At 36.2% G+C, this 17,924-nt stretch overlaps 1 protein-coding gene across 1 annotated transcript in view; it reads right to left on the bottom strand.

The window, feature by feature from the left end:
- Positions 1-3,456: 3,456 nt before the first annotated feature.
- Positions 3,457-17,924, bottom strand: part of LOC128173055 (prolyl 4-hydroxylase subunit alpha-1-like) — a 24,690-nt gene continuing 10,222 nt past the window's right edge. Inside the window, exons 10-22 of the mRNA XM_052838790.1 lie at positions 11,597-11,727; positions 10,338-10,504; positions 7,010-7,353; positions 6,748-6,799; positions 6,435-6,562; positions 6,127-6,291; positions 5,907-6,001; positions 5,434-5,551; positions 5,234-5,284; positions 5,051-5,137; positions 4,865-4,933; positions 4,688-4,784; positions 3,457-4,541 (exon numbers count right to left, since the gene is read on the bottom strand). Coding sequence (XP_052694750.1) covers positions 4,450-4,541; positions 4,688-4,784; positions 4,865-4,933; positions 5,051-5,137; positions 5,234-5,284; positions 5,434-5,551; positions 5,907-6,001; positions 6,127-6,291; positions 6,435-6,562; positions 6,748-6,799; positions 7,010-7,353; positions 10,338-10,504; positions 11,597-11,727 — 1,596 coding nt within the window. The 3' untranslated portion in view covers positions 3,457-4,449. The remainder of the gene's footprint in view (positions 4,542-4,687; positions 4,785-4,864; positions 4,934-5,050; positions 5,138-5,233; positions 5,285-5,433; positions 5,552-5,906; positions 6,002-6,126; positions 6,292-6,434; positions 6,563-6,747; positions 6,800-7,009; positions 7,354-10,337; positions 10,505-11,596; positions 11,728-17,924) is intronic.

The following is a 17,924-nucleotide window of genomic DNA, read 5'->3' as shown; positions in this document are numbered from 1 at the left end:
CTGATACCGCAATGTATTTCCACTGGGCTATGTGTCGCAAAATACCGTCTACATTGGGCATCAAGGATGGTTGTGGCTTTGTGTATCTACCCACATCTGCGAAGGCCGTTACCAAGCGAAATCCACCATTTGGTTTCTTGACTAGGAATGATGGGTTCAGATATTCTACAGTTACTTCAATCTCCTCTGGACGTATAAAGACGCCCTGTTCCTCTAGTAGATTGAATTGTTCTTGGAGTTCGGAGAGTTGGTTGCGCGAGTATTGGGGAAACCTTCCTTTGCGCTGTGGAGGTAATACAGGTCCCATGTTAACTGTTGCTTGGAACGGTCCAGCTTTACCGTTGTAACCGGGTAATGACGGGCTAAAAACATTGTCAAATTCTGATAGAGTGTCAAGGAATGCCTGTCTGTCATTTTTGGTAAGAACATTATGCGGGTCCAACTGTACTGTAGAAGAGTAAGGTACACTGTTCTTCGCTGTCAGGGTTTTCTTTGGGCGCAATTGTTGTTCACTATTCTTGGAGCCAATGCACGATTCGGCAACTTCAGATGTGATGTTGTCTGATATCACGGCTGGTCGGATCTGACAAAGGTGTTCATGGCGCTTGACTGTAAGTGGTTCTGGAGTGAGATTGGGAATCCTCACTTTGTTTGAAACACTGTGTAGTATGTCAGGACACGGCCACATTTTAGTACTGTCACTAGTTTTAAGATTTGGCGAAGGATGATGAGGTTCGATGGCGTAGCATTGGTCAGGCAAAGCCAAATCGCTTGGAACGTTAATTTCGATGTACTCTCCTGGCCATATGGTGGTGGTAGACGCAGCACGCACTGTTATAGCACGGCGGATCGAGTGTTGTGAAGCTGATGCGGAGTTTGAACCATATGGGTAAGTATGTTGTCCACCAATTACGAGTTGTCGCTTGGCTGGGCGTACTGATATGTCGTTGTACTCCATGAATGGAATTCCAGCTAGTATGTCAACGTCAAGGTTGTCAACAACTAAGCCTTCAAAGTACAATGAGTGATCATCTCTAGTGAAGAACAGTCTAGTTTCACCAACAACGTTCAATGGAGAGGAACCGTCAGCCTGGTGAGCTGACTGAGATGTGCTTTGGATTTTCGCATCGAGTAACACGGCGGTAGACAAACGTATCATATTGCCCGTAGCACCTGAATCTATGGTTCGGCGTACATGGTGGTGTTTATGAAATGTGTCCAAGTAGGGGGACTGTCTGATCTGTACCCGAAAGGCTTGAGTCGGTTTTTGTTGAGAACAGCAAACCGTCGACTGTAGATCTTCTTGATACGAGGGGTCCTCTTCATCATCTGAATCAGAGCCTATGATTTGTCTGGCCTTAGCAAGGTAGTTTCTATCGCGTTCTGGAAGGAATTTACATTTACTGAGGAAGTGGTTATCTGGTCTTCCTGCTTCCTTACACAGAGGGCACTTCTTAGGTAGCGAAGGACGAGAGGTAAGTTGTACCTGACGTGGTTGTCGGTGTCTGGGAGAATTGGTGAACGGTTGGAGTTGCGATCTCATCACTTTTGCATCATTCATGGTGTGAATTTCTTCCAATAATGAATGTAAGGCTTGTGAAATTTCAGGCTTGATGGAAGTGAGAGTTCGTGATCGTAGTTCCGTGCCGTATCGTTGTTTAACGAGTCTTGGCAGGTCGGAGTGGAGATGCCTCAGCCACGTTAGTACGATGAAATTTTCAAGTGTAGGTGTAAGTTCTTCATCTTCATCAATAGGGTCACCGTTATGGGAGATACCACCTCCATGCTTCAGTAGACTGTCTTCCACGAATGACACTAACCTTTGGTACAAGTCTTCTGGCTTCTCTCCTGGTTCTAACTTGATGTTGGTGAAGTCAATGAAATGTGCACCGGTGGACTGAAAACCGTAATGCAATCGTATTTTTTGCCAGACTTCTTCCATTGAGGTCGATTTATCCACTATGGAATTTCTAGAGATTAATGGGCAGTAATTCGCTATCTGCCCTAACATTAGTTCTAACAAAGTTGCTTTTTGTTCTTTTGTTTTTCGCTTTCGTTCGGCCACATCTTCTCCATCGTCGGTAAAACCGCGGTACGGAGCGTTCTTTGATTTCTTTTGCCATTGGAAGTTGCCTACCAAGAAAGGGGCGAAGTTTGGATCGAGGGAAAGTGTATATAAAATGTTCTGCTTCCAATTTTGAAATGTATTTATAGTCTCGTCTTTTCCGAGAGGCCATTGTTTTGGCGCGCGAACAGTGGTCATGATTTACCTCACCGTTGTGCGTTGAATTCTTCACAGATTATATAAGAACACCTCTTAGTTCCTCGGGTGCAGGATTTTATTTTCCTCTCTGAGACGTAGGACGAATCCGCTGCCACCACGCCAATCAGTACACACCGAACTCCGGAGTATTAGCACAACACGTTTATTCAGAAAATGGCGGTGAACATAAGCAATACACAAAAAGGGGAAATATAGAATGTCGAGCCCGACTTATAAACATAACATAAATACTGGCGTTGCACATTTCTGTTAAAGGTGAAGAAATTAATGTTTTCTTAAAATATCTCGATCTTTTGAAAACCTTGACCATATGACATAACCAGCATGGACCCTAGGACTGATATCACAAATTACAGGTAAGGCGCCAGATGCATATGCACTGTTAGGGAAAGATGAAGAAAGTTGCAGATTAAGTTGTTAGAAACTATACAACGTTAGTCATTTATGTGTCAACGAGCACAAGTAAAATGGTGACAGTGATTGGAACTACATATATAAGCATTGATTAAATCTAACAAACCGTAGAAGTTACCTAGAGATAAATGGAGTCGAATTTATTTATACAATATTTTATTATATATGGGACATATTCCTAACAAAAAGGTATTTGGTTTGCTAAGAAGTGGATTAGAGGCATAAGATGTCAAAGAGCATCTCGCAACAGTAACTCTACTTTTTCATCATGTATGATACACTCAATAGGTAGCATGATACAAATAAAAAGATACCAGCTTAAAATTACAGTTAAGAAAAACAATTGACATTCTATATATGGCATTCCAAATTCATAAAAAAGGACAAATTCTCACAGTCAATAAAATAGATTTATCGACTATAAACTATAGTTGGCGAACCAAATAACAGTTAACGATTAGTTTTCAATCTAAAATCATATTTAACGGTTGTAAAACAATAGTTTACGAATGCTTATCTAAGCTATAACACTGACTGATTAACAATAATAATTAGATGCTCTCTTTTTCTAATTGCCTTTTTAACTTCTTCATTTAAAAAGACAATTACTGCAAAAATTATGTTGAATATTTAAAAAAAAAACAGCCTTTCGCAGGTAACACTGAGGATTTAATTGTTTTAAAACATTAAATGTACATGTGAAATTAAGCTTCTCAAACAACAAACCTTTTGTTAAGAAATATTTGTGTTTTTTCAGTAAAAAGTATTAACTGTCATGTAATTTTGACGAAATGTTTAATATGGAGCATTTTTTGCTATAAGATTGGACAGAAGGTATATACCAATTCCATTTTCATTAAAAAAATTTAAGATGTATACAACGATATAGCTTAAGTTTGTGTTTATGAAAAATATTACTTTGGTATGATTTGATTTAACATTATTTTAAACAATGAAACGATCGCATATAGATAATGTCTCTGTTTAAGTAGATACAGAGTTTTTAGTTATAGAAGTAGCAAGTGTCGGTTGCATATATGTAATAAAATTCAGACACGAGTCAAGACTTTAATTGATTTATATATATTTGAAAAACAAAACCTGGAATGTTGAATACAGTTTTTGAACATAATATTATGTTACAAAATCACATTCACAATTACATTATTATAATGTTTTACAGGGACAGCTTCACCCAAGACAAACAATAAATAACATCTGTACTTTGAAATTAATGCCTCCATCTGCACAACGAAGTAGGATGTGTCCATGTATTTAATTTACAACGGGTAGTGCAATTTACTACGGAACAGGTAAAAAACCAGGTTTTCTTGATCATGTGATAAAGTTATTTATCGATAAAGTCGATTGTCGCTAGGCTTAAAATATACATTTTCACGAAACACTCTCCAAAAAAATGTCATTGCTTAAATACTTATTCAATAATATAACCCTAGTTGTAGAAGTTTTTTCCATAATTTATATGCAAGATGTAAAAAAAAACAATGCAAGATGTAAAAAAAACATGAAAAGCATAGTGTTAGTTTAAATTTTCTTCAGCTCAAAATACAGTTTTTTTTCAATAATTCTTTGGCAGGGTGTAAAACATGTGTATAGCATGTTCTTACTTTGAATTGTGTTCAGTTAATTACTTTCACTAATTTACAATTGAATTTCAACATTTGAAATATGATAATAGATTGATTTAATCAGTATAACTTCGATGCAGGTAAATTGGTACAATGTACTCGTCAAATTTTCGGAAAGTCTTCAACAGCATCTTCGGTTAGACCACATAATCTTCGGTCCATTTGTCCTTCTTCACGAATCCACTTGTTGGTCACTAAAACAATAACTTGTTACGTTGAATATCTTAAATCATACTTTATAGTATCATAACAAAACTTATTGAAATTGAAAGATATAAACAAACATGAATATCGTATGGATTAGATAGACAAAAAGCAATCAGATATGAATAAATGTTACCCCATTTGGACCCAACTAAGACTGGACATCCCCCATGTAACGTTCGGGGATCTGTCGCTCCACTCGGCCTCAAGTTAAACCAAAACGCCGCTCCTCCCTGTAATCAAAGAACTACGTCACCGACCGAGAGAAAATGTGATGTATGTTTTATAAATATACAAAATACATGTACCTTACCTTGGCAACTGGTATTCTTGTTCTTACTTCCGGAAATACTGTGGCGCCACCAGCCTTGACGTCATTCATCTGTGCAAATGCAATGAGCTGTTTATTTTTATTTCAATGTTTAACATACACTAAAAGTATTTTATTGAAACGACCAAATTATTTTCATAAAACTCCTGTTGTTTTTGGAAAACAAACATAAAACATCCAGGTCGCCATCCTATCGCCAGAAGTACTGATGTCCTCAGAATCCATCGGATTAGATATTATCCCCCGCTTGTACTCCTATAATAGCCAATGAAACATTTTCTTATACAAAAGTAATGAAATTATTGTAATTGAAAAGTACAGACTACTTAGCAGTAACTAGATAAAACTAACCGTATAATCATGATGAGCTGTGTACATGCCTCCTACTCCATAATTCACTACCTGTACAACAAAAAGACATATTGTTCTACATTTTGATTTGTACACATCGATGTTTTTCTAATTTTTCTATAATAAATGACAAACAGTTGACTCTCTTAAATATACAATGATTCATTTTAAACCAAACAAATCTAAAATAAAGATCATACCTGGAATTTCTCAGAGTGACTTCTAACTGGCTTGTACTCAGCACTAAGTCCTGTTATAAGTTGGATTCGATTCTCTAGTCGCAATAGCTCTGGATATTCATCAGTACGAATCCAACAACTGGAAGCAAATAGTACTGTTCGCTATTACACTGATATTCTTGTATCGTTAACATTTCCCATATTTAAATAGAACCATCGACTGTTAACTATCAAACTACTATTTCTTTTTTCTAGATAATTTGGAATTATCTTTCCCTGATTGTGCCAAATTTAAGAAAAATTTTCTTCGTTTCAAAATCAATAAAAATAAAGTAAGATTGGCTCACTTATTTCATAGAGGTCAGTATTTATATATAGTGAACGAACGATGAAAAACCAATATAAAAAATAATGATTGAATACAACCGATAGCAGATAGTCATCTGGATGACGGATTAAGTTTAAAATGATGACTCGGATTAATGGGGACTTACGTTTGACTCACGCGTATGTTATCTTGTTTTCCATACGTTATCGTTACTTGTCCATTTGGCCCAGTATTCTCTAGAAAAACGGTGGATCTGGTTAGCTAGAAACATCACATACTAAAATTGTAGTAAAATTAAAAAAAAACCAAACCAACATTTAAACATTTGATTTAAATTTAAGACTGGTTATAGGCTTATATTTATGATAAAAATATCAAAAACATACTCCCTTGGAGGCAATTGATTTTAGATGTTCAATACTGGTGGGAGAGATGACGTCATGAAAAATGGCAATCCTTGGTTCGTAATTGACCACTTCCTCTTTTGCTTTGTAATAAGGTATAACAGTATCCCTTAAAAAGCATCGAAGCTTGGCTAGCTCATGTAGACTCTGTAATAAAGTTTTCATTGTTTGACATGTACTAAATAACATGCGAATAAATACAAAATGGTCCTTAAAACAAATATCAACAAACTATAATGATAACTAAATAAGTAATCATAATTTTCTTAAATATCATCAATGCCATTTACTTTTTGTTCCTCACGACATAGAGCTTCATACATTGCATCCTCTGTTGCTGGTTCTGGAATGGTCTCGTTTTCGTCGCTGGTCGCATTGGACAGATAAAATGCTACGTCACTGTTTATATCCCGATTTTCTAAGCAAATCAAAAGAGGGTATCATAATGAGGCGTTAACAAGTATTTTCATCTTCGGATTAAGATAATACTTTAATTATAACAAGATACAAAAACTCTTAAAATATGTACTGTACTGAGTATGCTTTCTAAATCTCTTAGACTATATGAAATTCTGTTATCATACAAGGAAGAAGAAAAATTACCTAAACTTTGGAAAGGTTCCAAAATAAAAATCCCTTTCTTTGGAAAACCTAGCTAAAAAACAAACATTGATTTACACTTTTTTAAAATCTTAAACGTAAACAAATGCCAAATATTACAATTTATTTCCAAAAAATTACTTTGAAATTTTACATCCATGTTTCTTTATAGAATAATGTCAATAACATCTTCCCATGAAAATACCCTGAATGTAATTTTGACGAAAATTTACTAGACGTCTAAAACAATATCTATAATTCTAACTTTGTAGAAAGACGCTGCTAGTGACCGCGCAACACGAATCACAGTGGTCTGGCTGTGGGAGAACCCATCCTGTGTTTGTAATCTTTTGTACAAAGCTTTCAGCCATCTCATTTCTGAGTAGTCGTCCTTGACACTGTCTGCGAACTTCGCTACGGTCAACACCTCGTCATCAGACATAGGTTGGTCTGCAGTGTATGTTTGGACAATGCCATTGATAAATTCATTGAGATCTAGCTTGTACACCTTCCAGAGTCGGAGGAGAGCGCTGGATGCACCGTCTAAATCATAGGACGAGGGCCACAGACCAAGACGCTTGCTCACCAGCTGAACAGTGAAATTGAAATCTGAAAAATTCGCCACAATCGTGATAAAAAAATCCCCATTGTTGTCATGATAATGCTTCAAATTTTAAACAGTCATTACTGTTTATATTTTATTGTTTTTTAACAATTGTGAATGTAGCATTTTAATATCATTAAACGAATGACCCAGTGTAACGGAGAATATTGACCCAGATTGAAAATTGACCCGGTTGACTTGTTAACGATGATTTTTGATCCGGGATTGCTTTTCCTCTTTTAAATATTTAGACTTGGGACGATGAGTTGTGAAATTTAAACCCGTGTCATTTTATCAGCTTGTTAAATTTTCAAACTCTCTGATTACCTCAACAACAAATAAAATATTCTGGTGAAAATCGACTCCAACTTCAGAGCGTTAATTTTCTTTGAACTGATAGATTAATTCAACATTCAGAAAATGGTTTCTAGGACATTTGTCAATCCAGGTGAAAATTCTTCGTTAAATCTGTCCAAAGTTGAACTTCAAAACTTTCTTCTTGTGGTCGAAGCGTAATCTACCATATATAAATACATCTTTCTAATGTTAAGTTATGATTTACGTATATAACTACCAAAAAAAACTAATTAAAGTGCCATCACTAAATCCTTGAGTCAATGCCCACCGTCTCAAAATAGGTTCCACCAGCAAGTCATATTTCACACCTCCCTCCTCGCATAGGTGACCATCGAAATGCATCGGTAGCTGAATGACAGTGGCGAAAGGCGAGCCTTTGGCGCCTTTAAATAACCGGAACCAGTGATTAAGGGAAGGAAAACCTTAACAGAAAACATCGGGCCATCCGGGTTGGGACTGAGATTAACAACTCCAGTCCATAAAAATCGCAGTGCTACAGACACCGCAACAACACCTCATCAAGAGCGAGGATGGCTCGCAGGATGAGCTCATGACGTGTGCAGGTGAAAGCCATCGGGAAGTCAGTGCACCGACAAATCTTCTGTCGATTAAAGGCAACACCAGTATAGGAACCTTGAACATTAGAACCCTATATGAAGTCGGAAAAGCTGCCTTAAGAGCAGTGGAAATGACAAGGTAAAACATCAAGGTACTTGACCTAAGCAAATTAAGATGGAATGGAAGAGGACAAGTTTGCTTAGCATCAGGAGAAACCATTATATACTCTAAACACGAAGACCAGGACCATGCACATACTCACGGAGTTGTCCTTCTGATGTCACCAAAAGCAAGAAAATCGACTACGACAACAACAACAACAAACAAGTAAAAATGATTGCTAGAAAAGACAGGAGACAGTTTTTCTATTACATGACTGAAGAGGCAGAGACAGCAGCCAGGCAGAACAACATTAAAAAGTTGTATGAAATAAGCAGAACGCTGTCGGGAAAGAATGTGAACACCAACACCCCAATGAGAGAAAAACAGGAAATGAATATCCATAATGATATAGGACAAAGAGCTAAATGGGTAGAGCACTGCAAGGAAGTTCTAAATTGGCCAGCTCCATCACCACCTAGTATTGCAAGCATTCCAACAAAAAAGTAGAAATCACCAGGGCAACTAATACAATAAAAAACGGAAAAGCAGCTGGTCCAAATGGCATTCCTCCAGAGGCTCTTAAAACTACCCCAACAAAGTCTGCAGAGATGTTACAACCACTACTACGAAAGATAGGGAAAGATAAAAAAATCCAGATGCTTGGAAAACAGGATACCGTGGTAAACTACTAAAGAAAGGCGACGTGTCGCAATGTGGAAATTGGCGAGAAATTATGCGTTTATCCATTGCCAGCAAGGTTCCAACAAAAGAAATCTTAGAAATAATGAAAGAAGCATTAAACAAGGAACTCAGATCAGAGCAAGCGGAGTTTCGCTAGAACATATCATACACAGACCACATTGCCACCCTTCGAATCATCAAAGAGCAGTCTACTGAGTGGTAGTCTCCCCTGTATTCATTATTTGTAGATTTTGAAAAGGCTTTTGACAGTTTGGATAGGTTAACCAACTGGAAGCTAATGGAACATTAAGGAATACTACCAAAGTTCATTAGCATCATTAGAAACATGTATGATGCCACCACATGTCACAACACTAGTATCCACAAAGGACCATATTTTTAATTGTAATTGACTTGATCATGAAGAAAACAACGCAAGAAAACAAGACTGAAATCCAGTGGACCTTCACTAAACACATCGAATACCTTGATGTTGCAGATGACATCATTTGACCTCCTATCCCACTAACAACATCATTCGTAATTGTTGCACCATGCAGCAGAAGCAGAAAAGACTGGCCGTAAATAAACATAAAAAGACAGAGGTGATAATAAATAGAATACATAACAAGAATGCACCAATCCAGTGAAATGGAGAGAACATCAGAAAAACTAATGAATTTACCTATCTTGGGAGCATTGTCAGCAATAACGGGGCGCTGACGACGATGTTAAAAGCCGCATCAACAAGGCAATTCATGCATTCAACACCCTCCGCCAAATTTGGAATTCAAAAGCACTTTCTCTATCAATACCAAAATAAAAATCTTTAAAACTATGTGAAATCAGTCCTGTTGTATGGTTCGGAAACCTGGAAGGTAACAAAAACAATCAATACCAAAATCCAATCCGTTGCCTCCGCCATATTCTTAATATCAGATGGCAAGACACCATATCGAACAAAAACCTGTGGAAAAAGACCAATCAAGACCCCATCTACATTGAGATAAAGAGGAGAAATGGGGATGGATAGGCCACACTCTTCGTAAATCCTCAGAAAAATCACAAGACATGCACTGGATTGCAACCCTTGGGGAAAGAGAAAGGCGGAGGGACCTAGCCAAACCTGGAGAAGATCGGTGGAGTCAAGAATCATAAGAGGCAGGATTTACCTGGGCCCAGTCGCTCAAAACAGAGTCCGCTGGCGAGGAGTGGTTGTGGCCCTATGCTCCCCTAGGAGCAAACAGGAATGAGTCAAATAAGTCAAGTCAATCATGCCTAAAATTTATACCTTTAGCAGCTTCAGTCTCTTCGCAATCTTTGCAAAAGATGATATCAAATACTGACTGCCATTCCACGACAAATCGATACAATAGATGGAAGTCGTTGACAGGGTGTTCGATGTACGCAGACCCATCGTTGATTGTCTTACGTTTTATTTTAAGCGACTCGGAAAACCTACAGGAGATAATGAACACGTAATTATGATAAACCAGGCTGTGATGTGATTTATGCAAATTCAATGCTGGCACATTGCTCTGAATTGAACAAAAAAAAGAGAGTGAGAAGATAAGGTGTGTATGTTTAGAAACACTTTGTCAATAGAACAAAAACCATCACATTTACTCTTGACTTGCGTGCGGACCATAATGTATAATGTATGCACGATCATGGGGACTTTAATTTTTGAAATTGCATTTTGAAATCCTGCTTTCTCATTACCTTAGTTTAATTAAGCCAACACATAATTCAACGATTTAACTGAAATAGTTTGAAGGCTATGAGACGTTGTTAAGTCTGACAACCATTCAATCAATCTGACCATTATCCCTCCTGATGTTAGACGGGAGGGGTAATAGTGGAACTTCTGTATTCCGAATATATAACACAACGCCTCGTTGTATTTAAAGACTTTAAATTAAAGAACGGAGCAAACACTGATTATCACATTGTAAAGTCTTATCATTTATCAGAAGGGTAGAACACGTTTAATGAACACAAACATTAACTATTTGATAACGGCCTAGTAATTCCTGCCAGAGAGGCTCACAGTGCATCAAAAGACAATAAATATCTCAATCACAGCGCGATATAAGATATTAAAAGTTGCGCTGTTATAAATTCAGATTAGTTTTTAAAATCCATTGAATATTTTTTATTCACTACTATGCGAGACATATAATATCTTTGAGAAGTATTACCTATTTCACTTTGCAATCATTTTTAAATACAATGCTTATCAAATGGAAAAACAAGACATTTTGTATATATTGTGCATTTACTATTCCAATACTTTTCGATCAAAGACACATAAAATACGATTTACTCTGGTATTGCGTTAGATTAGGTGAACATTTCTATCATTAAAAGAAATGGATGGTCACAATTACACATCTTATCGTATCTTTTTGGCACTTTTATTATACTGAAATATAATCCAAATAAAGAAATAAAATACTAAAAACCAATAAACAAATAAATTAATACCCATGAAGATCATTAAACCCTTAACGAAAGAATAATATTTAGACCCCCCCCCCCCAGGCATACCTTAATATTTCTAAGGGAACATCCTGCTCATACTCCTGAACACTACTGATATATCTACTCAAATCTAATTGTAATTTCTCCTCTTCTCTTAAGAGGTCCTGTAATTTATATAAAGCACTGAAAAAATCACACTGCAAAACAGAGAAAAGTCCCAAGAGAACCAATAACCGGAGCATGATGTATACACAGTGTAGGAACGGACGAGTACAGTTTGGGGTGGCGCTGTTCGTCGAACCGAGTAAACTTGAATTCGTAACTTTGCATACAGTCGCAATTTTAGTAAAATTAATTCCTCATTGGATTAGGAAATATTCCAGAACAACTCAATAGGTTACGGTAATAAACTGACAGAAGTTAAAAAGCTGTATGTTATCTTTTTGCAACATGATTTTCATGTAAACATTTTGACAATTAATATACAAAGTCACATTCCAAGATCAAACCGATTATTTTGTACAAAATACAATCATTACGACTGAATAGAGGACATATAAAGGTAAATATATACCTGAAGAGAATAAGCTGATTTGGCGTTAGATGTCATTACATATTAAAGAAGAAAAATTCCTCAGAATATTATGAAGTGTCATTATTTTATACTGCACGCGTAGCGCAAAAGGATTGGAATTTTACTATACGCATAGTTCTGTGATTATGCATTGGTTTCAGGTGGTAAGTTTACCCAAAAGACTGACCATTGTAGGAATGGACTCTTTCAAATAATATTTCAATGATGAAAAACAAATATTTTGTTGCGATCCCCCCTACCCCCCCCCCCCTCCCAAATAATAAGTAAATTAACTCAATATAATTAATTAAAACAAATAATTTCAGAAAAACTATAGGGAAGGAAGGTGGTGGGAGTTTATAGAATCCCTTTAGGCGACTGTGGTCATTTGATGTTGGGGCATGTTAGTTACCAGAGAATTGAAGATTGCACTAAAGTATTAAATTTCAAAATATATATTTAGTATGTATACGTGTGTAAAATTACAATCCCCTTTTTAGCTCACCTGAGCCAAAGGCTCAAGTGAGCTTTTCTGATCACAATTTGTCCGTTGTCTGTCGTTGTCGTCGTTGTCGTTGTCGTCGTCGTCATTGTTAACTTTTCACATTTTCATCTTCTTCTCAAGAACCACTGGGCAGATTTCAACCAAATTTGGCACAAAGCACCACTAGCTGAAGGGGATTCAAGTTTGTTCAAATGAAGTGCCACACCCTCTTTAAAGGGGAGATAATTGAGAATTATTGAAAATTTGTTGGTATTTTTCAAAAATCTTCTTCTCAAAAACTATTCGGCCTGAAAAGCTTAAACTTGTGTGGAGGCATCGTCAGGTAGTGTAGATTCAAGTTTGTTCAAATCATGGTCCCCGGGGGTAGGGAGGGGCCACAATTTGGGGATCAAGTTTTTCATAGGAATATATAGAGAAAATCTTTAAAAATCTTCTTCTCAAAAACTATCAGGCCAGAAAAGCTCAAATAAAATGGAAGCATCCCCAGGAAATGTAGATTCAAGTTTGTTCAAATCATGGTCCCCGGGGGTAGGGTGGGGCCACAATTGGGGGATCAAGTTTTACATAGGAATATATAGAGACAATCTTTAAAAATCTTCTTCTCAAAAACTATGAGGCCAGGAAAGCTCAGCTTTGAGTGGAAGCATCCTCAGATAGTGTAGATTCAAGTTTGTTCAAATCATGGTCCCCGGCAGTAGGGTGGGGCCACAATAGGGGGATCATGTTTTACATGGGAATATATAGAGAAAATCTTTAAATATCTTCTTCTCAAAAACTATGAGGCCAGGAAAGCTCAGCTTTGAGTGGAAGCATCCTCAGATAGTGTAGATTCAAGTTTGTTCAAATCATGGTCCCCGGCAGTAGGGTGGGGCCACAATAGGGGGATCATGTTTTACATAGGAATATATAGAGAAAATCTTTAAAAAAGTTTCTTTTAAAAACTTTTTGGCCAAGAAAGCTGAAATTGGCGTGTAACCATCCTCAGGTAATGTAGATTCAAGTTTGTTCAAATCATGGTCCCTGGGGGTAGGGCGGGGCCACAATGGGGGATAAATTTTTTATATATGTATAGAGAAAAAGTCTTCTTCTCAAAACTATTAGGCCAGGAAAACCCAAATTTTAGTGGAGGATCCCCAGATCATATAGATTCAAGTTTGTTTATTAATAGTCCAGGGGTAGGGTGAGGCCACAATGGGGGATGAATTTTTACTTAGGAATATATAGAGAAAATCTTTAAAAATCTTCTTTTTAAAGACTATTTGGCCAGAAAAGCTTAAGCTTGTGTATAGAGGCATCCACAGGTAGTGTAAATTCAAGTTTGCAAAATCACAGTCCCTAGTGGTAGGGCGGGACTGTGATGGCGATTTGAATTTTTACATAGGAATATATAGAGAAAATCTTTAAAAATATTCTGGGAAAGTTTTCGGTCCAAAACTCAGTACTTAGTGTGAAAGCACAGGTTATGCAGATTTAAGTTTGATGAAACCATGATTCCCTAGAGAAAAGTGGGGCCACGAAATGGGGGGGGGGGGGGTATATAGGAATAGAGAAAAATCTTCTTACAGGTACAACAACAAAAGGGGCTAAGTATTTACCAAAAAAATAAGAGGTGGATAAAAATTGGCAGATTTTCAATTTTTTTTTAGCAAGATCTACTGTACTCAGTTGTCAAGATATTTTGATACTGCAATGCTAATTTGGTCAGAATTAAGGCAATTGCTGCTCAGATGAGCGATGTGGCCCCTGGGCCTCTTGTTGGAATTAAGCATATACAGTAATCATTCATATTGCCTTGTTTTATTACAAAAGTCAGGAAAATTAGGATCACCGTCGCCAACTTTCTTCACCTACTATTAATAAGAGAATAGGCTACCTCAGATTTATGCACTTGTCTTTCATGGATTTAAGTTGAAAACTGAGTTGAGTAATTTCAAACTGCTGGTGACGGAGGGGCAGGGTTTTTTTTCATTTATTCTTTTCATCTATTCTTTTCAACTCCTTTCGCAGACAGAATCACCCTACATTTCAAGGGTGAATTCGGAAATGATTTTCCGCTATTATCTGTTTTGATGTGATTTTTTAAAAATTCAATTCTGACATCCTTATTCGTTGCAGGTTAAGGCAATGATTTTAAAAAACGTAAACTGAGCATGGCATAAGAGTTTGCTTTGCTGATTATAATTGTTATATGGTATTTTAGATTATGAATATAAAAGCAATGTAATTCACATGTTTTTTCAATGCTACATAAAGCAGGTTATTAATGGATTAATATTCATTACAATGATCCCCTCAAGGGGAGAGGGACTCTACGTGAAATCAAATAAAGTTAGTTTTTATCACAGGTAGGCATCGCATTGTTTTCAAAAAGGTGGGGCAGACAGGAATTTCAGGGGGGTCCGAATTTTTTTTATAGATGAACACAAGTAGAAAGGAAATAAAAAAAGAAAGAGGAGCCTACTTCCCCTTGCTACTGCCTGTGTCTCATACTGATTCTTTGATCAAGCGCCTTATGAATCTAATGCTGTTGACCTATGACCCACAAACATCATTAAGGTCTTCCGTTTCCAACGGAAGACCTTATAGTTTTCGTACGATTTCTTCTTCTTATTATTTTTTTCCACAAATTTTGTGCACGCGATTTCTCGAAAAGTTTTCGACCGATTTCAATCATTTTTTCACAGAAGATGGGACTTGATGTAAACTTCATACATTTTTGAAATTTTTTCTGTCGTCACTTCCGGTACCGATTTATCGGCCATTTTGCACATTTTCACGACCTATTTTGTGCAGAGCTGATCTCAGAAACTATCAGAGATATGACTATGAAATTTTCAGGAAAGGTAGTCTATAGTTTGAAGTTGTGCACTATTATGTTGTTTTACGCCAGTGGCGCCATTTCTTGGAGCTCGCCTGGGCTCGAAAATTGAGTACGAATTTTCATTCAAAATTTTCATACGTTTTCATCTGTATCTTTTTATCAGTTGGTATTTTGTTAAGACATATATAACAAAAGTAGTAGATAATTAAACGTTCTTTCCAACAAAATCAAGAAAAAGGGGCTGGCCCCTTAAATTAGGGACCAAGACACTCGTAAACTCTATTACAAATAACTTAAAAACGATCAAAATTTTGTAATGCAAGATAGAAGCAAAGTTGTTGATTGTAGCAATATTTATCAGGTAAAATCATTTTCACACCCATTTATGACGTAATTAGGGATTTTAAGGGGTCAAAGTACTTAAACTTTGATGCAATATATCTTGAGAAGGAGACATATTTTGTTAGGCAATGTAGAAAAGAAAATGTTTGCATTGATGATTCTAATCGATTCCACTAATCAAAACTCTAAAGTCTGCTCCCATTAAGGATCTAGAGCGCTGGCCCCTAAAATATTCAATCATTTGTATCTCAAAAATGAACAACAATTTTAGATGGGTGTAAGAACAAAAAATGTTAGTATTCGTGAGACCTTTCGATTGAACTGAAGAAAAAGGGACTGGCCCCTTAAATGAGGGGCCAAGACACTCGTAAACTGTATTACAGATAACTTGAAAACAATCAAGATTTCAAATATCTTTGGTACCTAGCCTTTTTACAAAATTGATACCAGCGAGATTTTAGTCACTGTAAGTGATTGAGACACAAACTTTTATAAATGATAGACAATCGATTGAAGATATATTTAACGGGTTTTCTTTTGTCAACCGTCACTTCCGGTACTCACCAGAAGAGTTCAAACAATTTATTTTTTTCACAAGTTTAACTGATTATCTTTGGTGTTTCATCTTCCATGATTAACAGTGGTGTACACTATACAAATGTATAAAAAAAACCTAGCTTTTATTTTCATAAACCTCTTTTGTTCGTCCGTTTTCGGTCTCGAGACAAAAAACCTAGATTCACCAAGATCGCAGATTTGGCAGAGAATATCGATATTTCATCGTATCATATGAAAATAAAATCGGGCGGAAGACCTAATCGTTACTCGTAACGAGATCTAGTTATTTCAACTTATCTTTCAATATTCTGCGATACAAAAAAATGTCTATTGTGCGACTTTAACGCAAACAAGTATTTATTGCAGAAAACTGTTGAAATTTACAGTACTGTTCTCCATACAAAAGAATTCTATGCTTATATAAATAAGGTAAACTGTACTCATCATTACAGATATTGCCGAAATGAAGCTTTTAATTTTTATCGACTATGATCCATTGGTTCTTATAAAATAACGTACAAATGATTAAAACTTGAGGTATGTACATATTGTTCAAAAACGTTCATGTGACCCCAATTCTACTGGATTTAGTGATTTATTTTTTAAAATCTCTATAGCATTTAAATTAATTTTGTAATTAGTAGTGTTTTAATCGGCTTTGCACATCCTTTCACATAGTTGTCATATGCATATGAGTGCTAAACTAAAGACAACACTTTATACATGTAGTTGTTTCACAATAAAGTTGAAACATTCAAAAGCTGATTGACAGGTCTAGAGTGATAAGTCAAGCATGCTGTATAGTTGTATATTTCAGCGATAGGGTGGATTTAAAAGAAATCTTACAAACGTAATTTCCTAAAACAGAATTTTCATCTTAGCTCATTGTAATGTTCGGAGCTACGCGTACAGTTGTTCAACTGCAAATCAGCCAAATGAATCATATTTTCGGGGTGCAAGGTTAATGAAGTTTATAGGTCGGTTTATTTATGGATATTTATAGTATAGAAGTATAGATTAGGGTGTTAATATTTAAAATAAATTGTCATCAGGAAGTTTTCCCAAGGCCTCCTCTTGTAATACAAGATATAGGTTACTCCCCTAAACACCTAGACTGGGTCAGCGCCAGGTCTAAAGTTAAGAGCATTGATCCCCGGGCTTTATTGAAACTCAAATATACAAGAACGGTTCAAATAATACACTTTGTGCAAAGGAAATTGTTTTCACCAAATGGTTAAGGAGAAGATGGAAATGTGAAAAGTTGATGAAAGACACAAGAAGTTTTGGGTCTGAAAACCTACACTCTTTTTAAATATCTATAAATCAGGTCTTAAAATAAAAAAAAATTACAAAATAAAATATCACCTTTAATCAACATAACTAACTGATGATAATTGAAAACATTCATCTCTATTCAAAGCGCATTCACATAATGTACAACAAATCAGTATGATTTTCAGATAAATACGTATTTCTGTCACTTCAGCATGTAATCAAACTGATAATGAAAATATCTGTAAGTATTCTTAGAAAACACATTCCTATACACCTCACAGTTCGTCTTTCCCTATGTGGCGGTGATCAATGTTTATTT

This window comes from Crassostrea angulata, chromosome 1 (genome assembly GCF_025612915.1).
Source record: "Crassostrea angulata isolate pt1a10 chromosome 1, ASM2561291v2, whole genome shotgun sequence".
NCBI classification, from domain to species: Eukaryota; Metazoa; Mollusca; class Bivalvia; order Ostreida; family Ostreidae; genus Magallana; species Magallana angulata.
The sequence above is the reverse complement of the archived record's forward strand: the minus strand, read 5'-3'. Positions and strand labels throughout refer to the sequence as shown.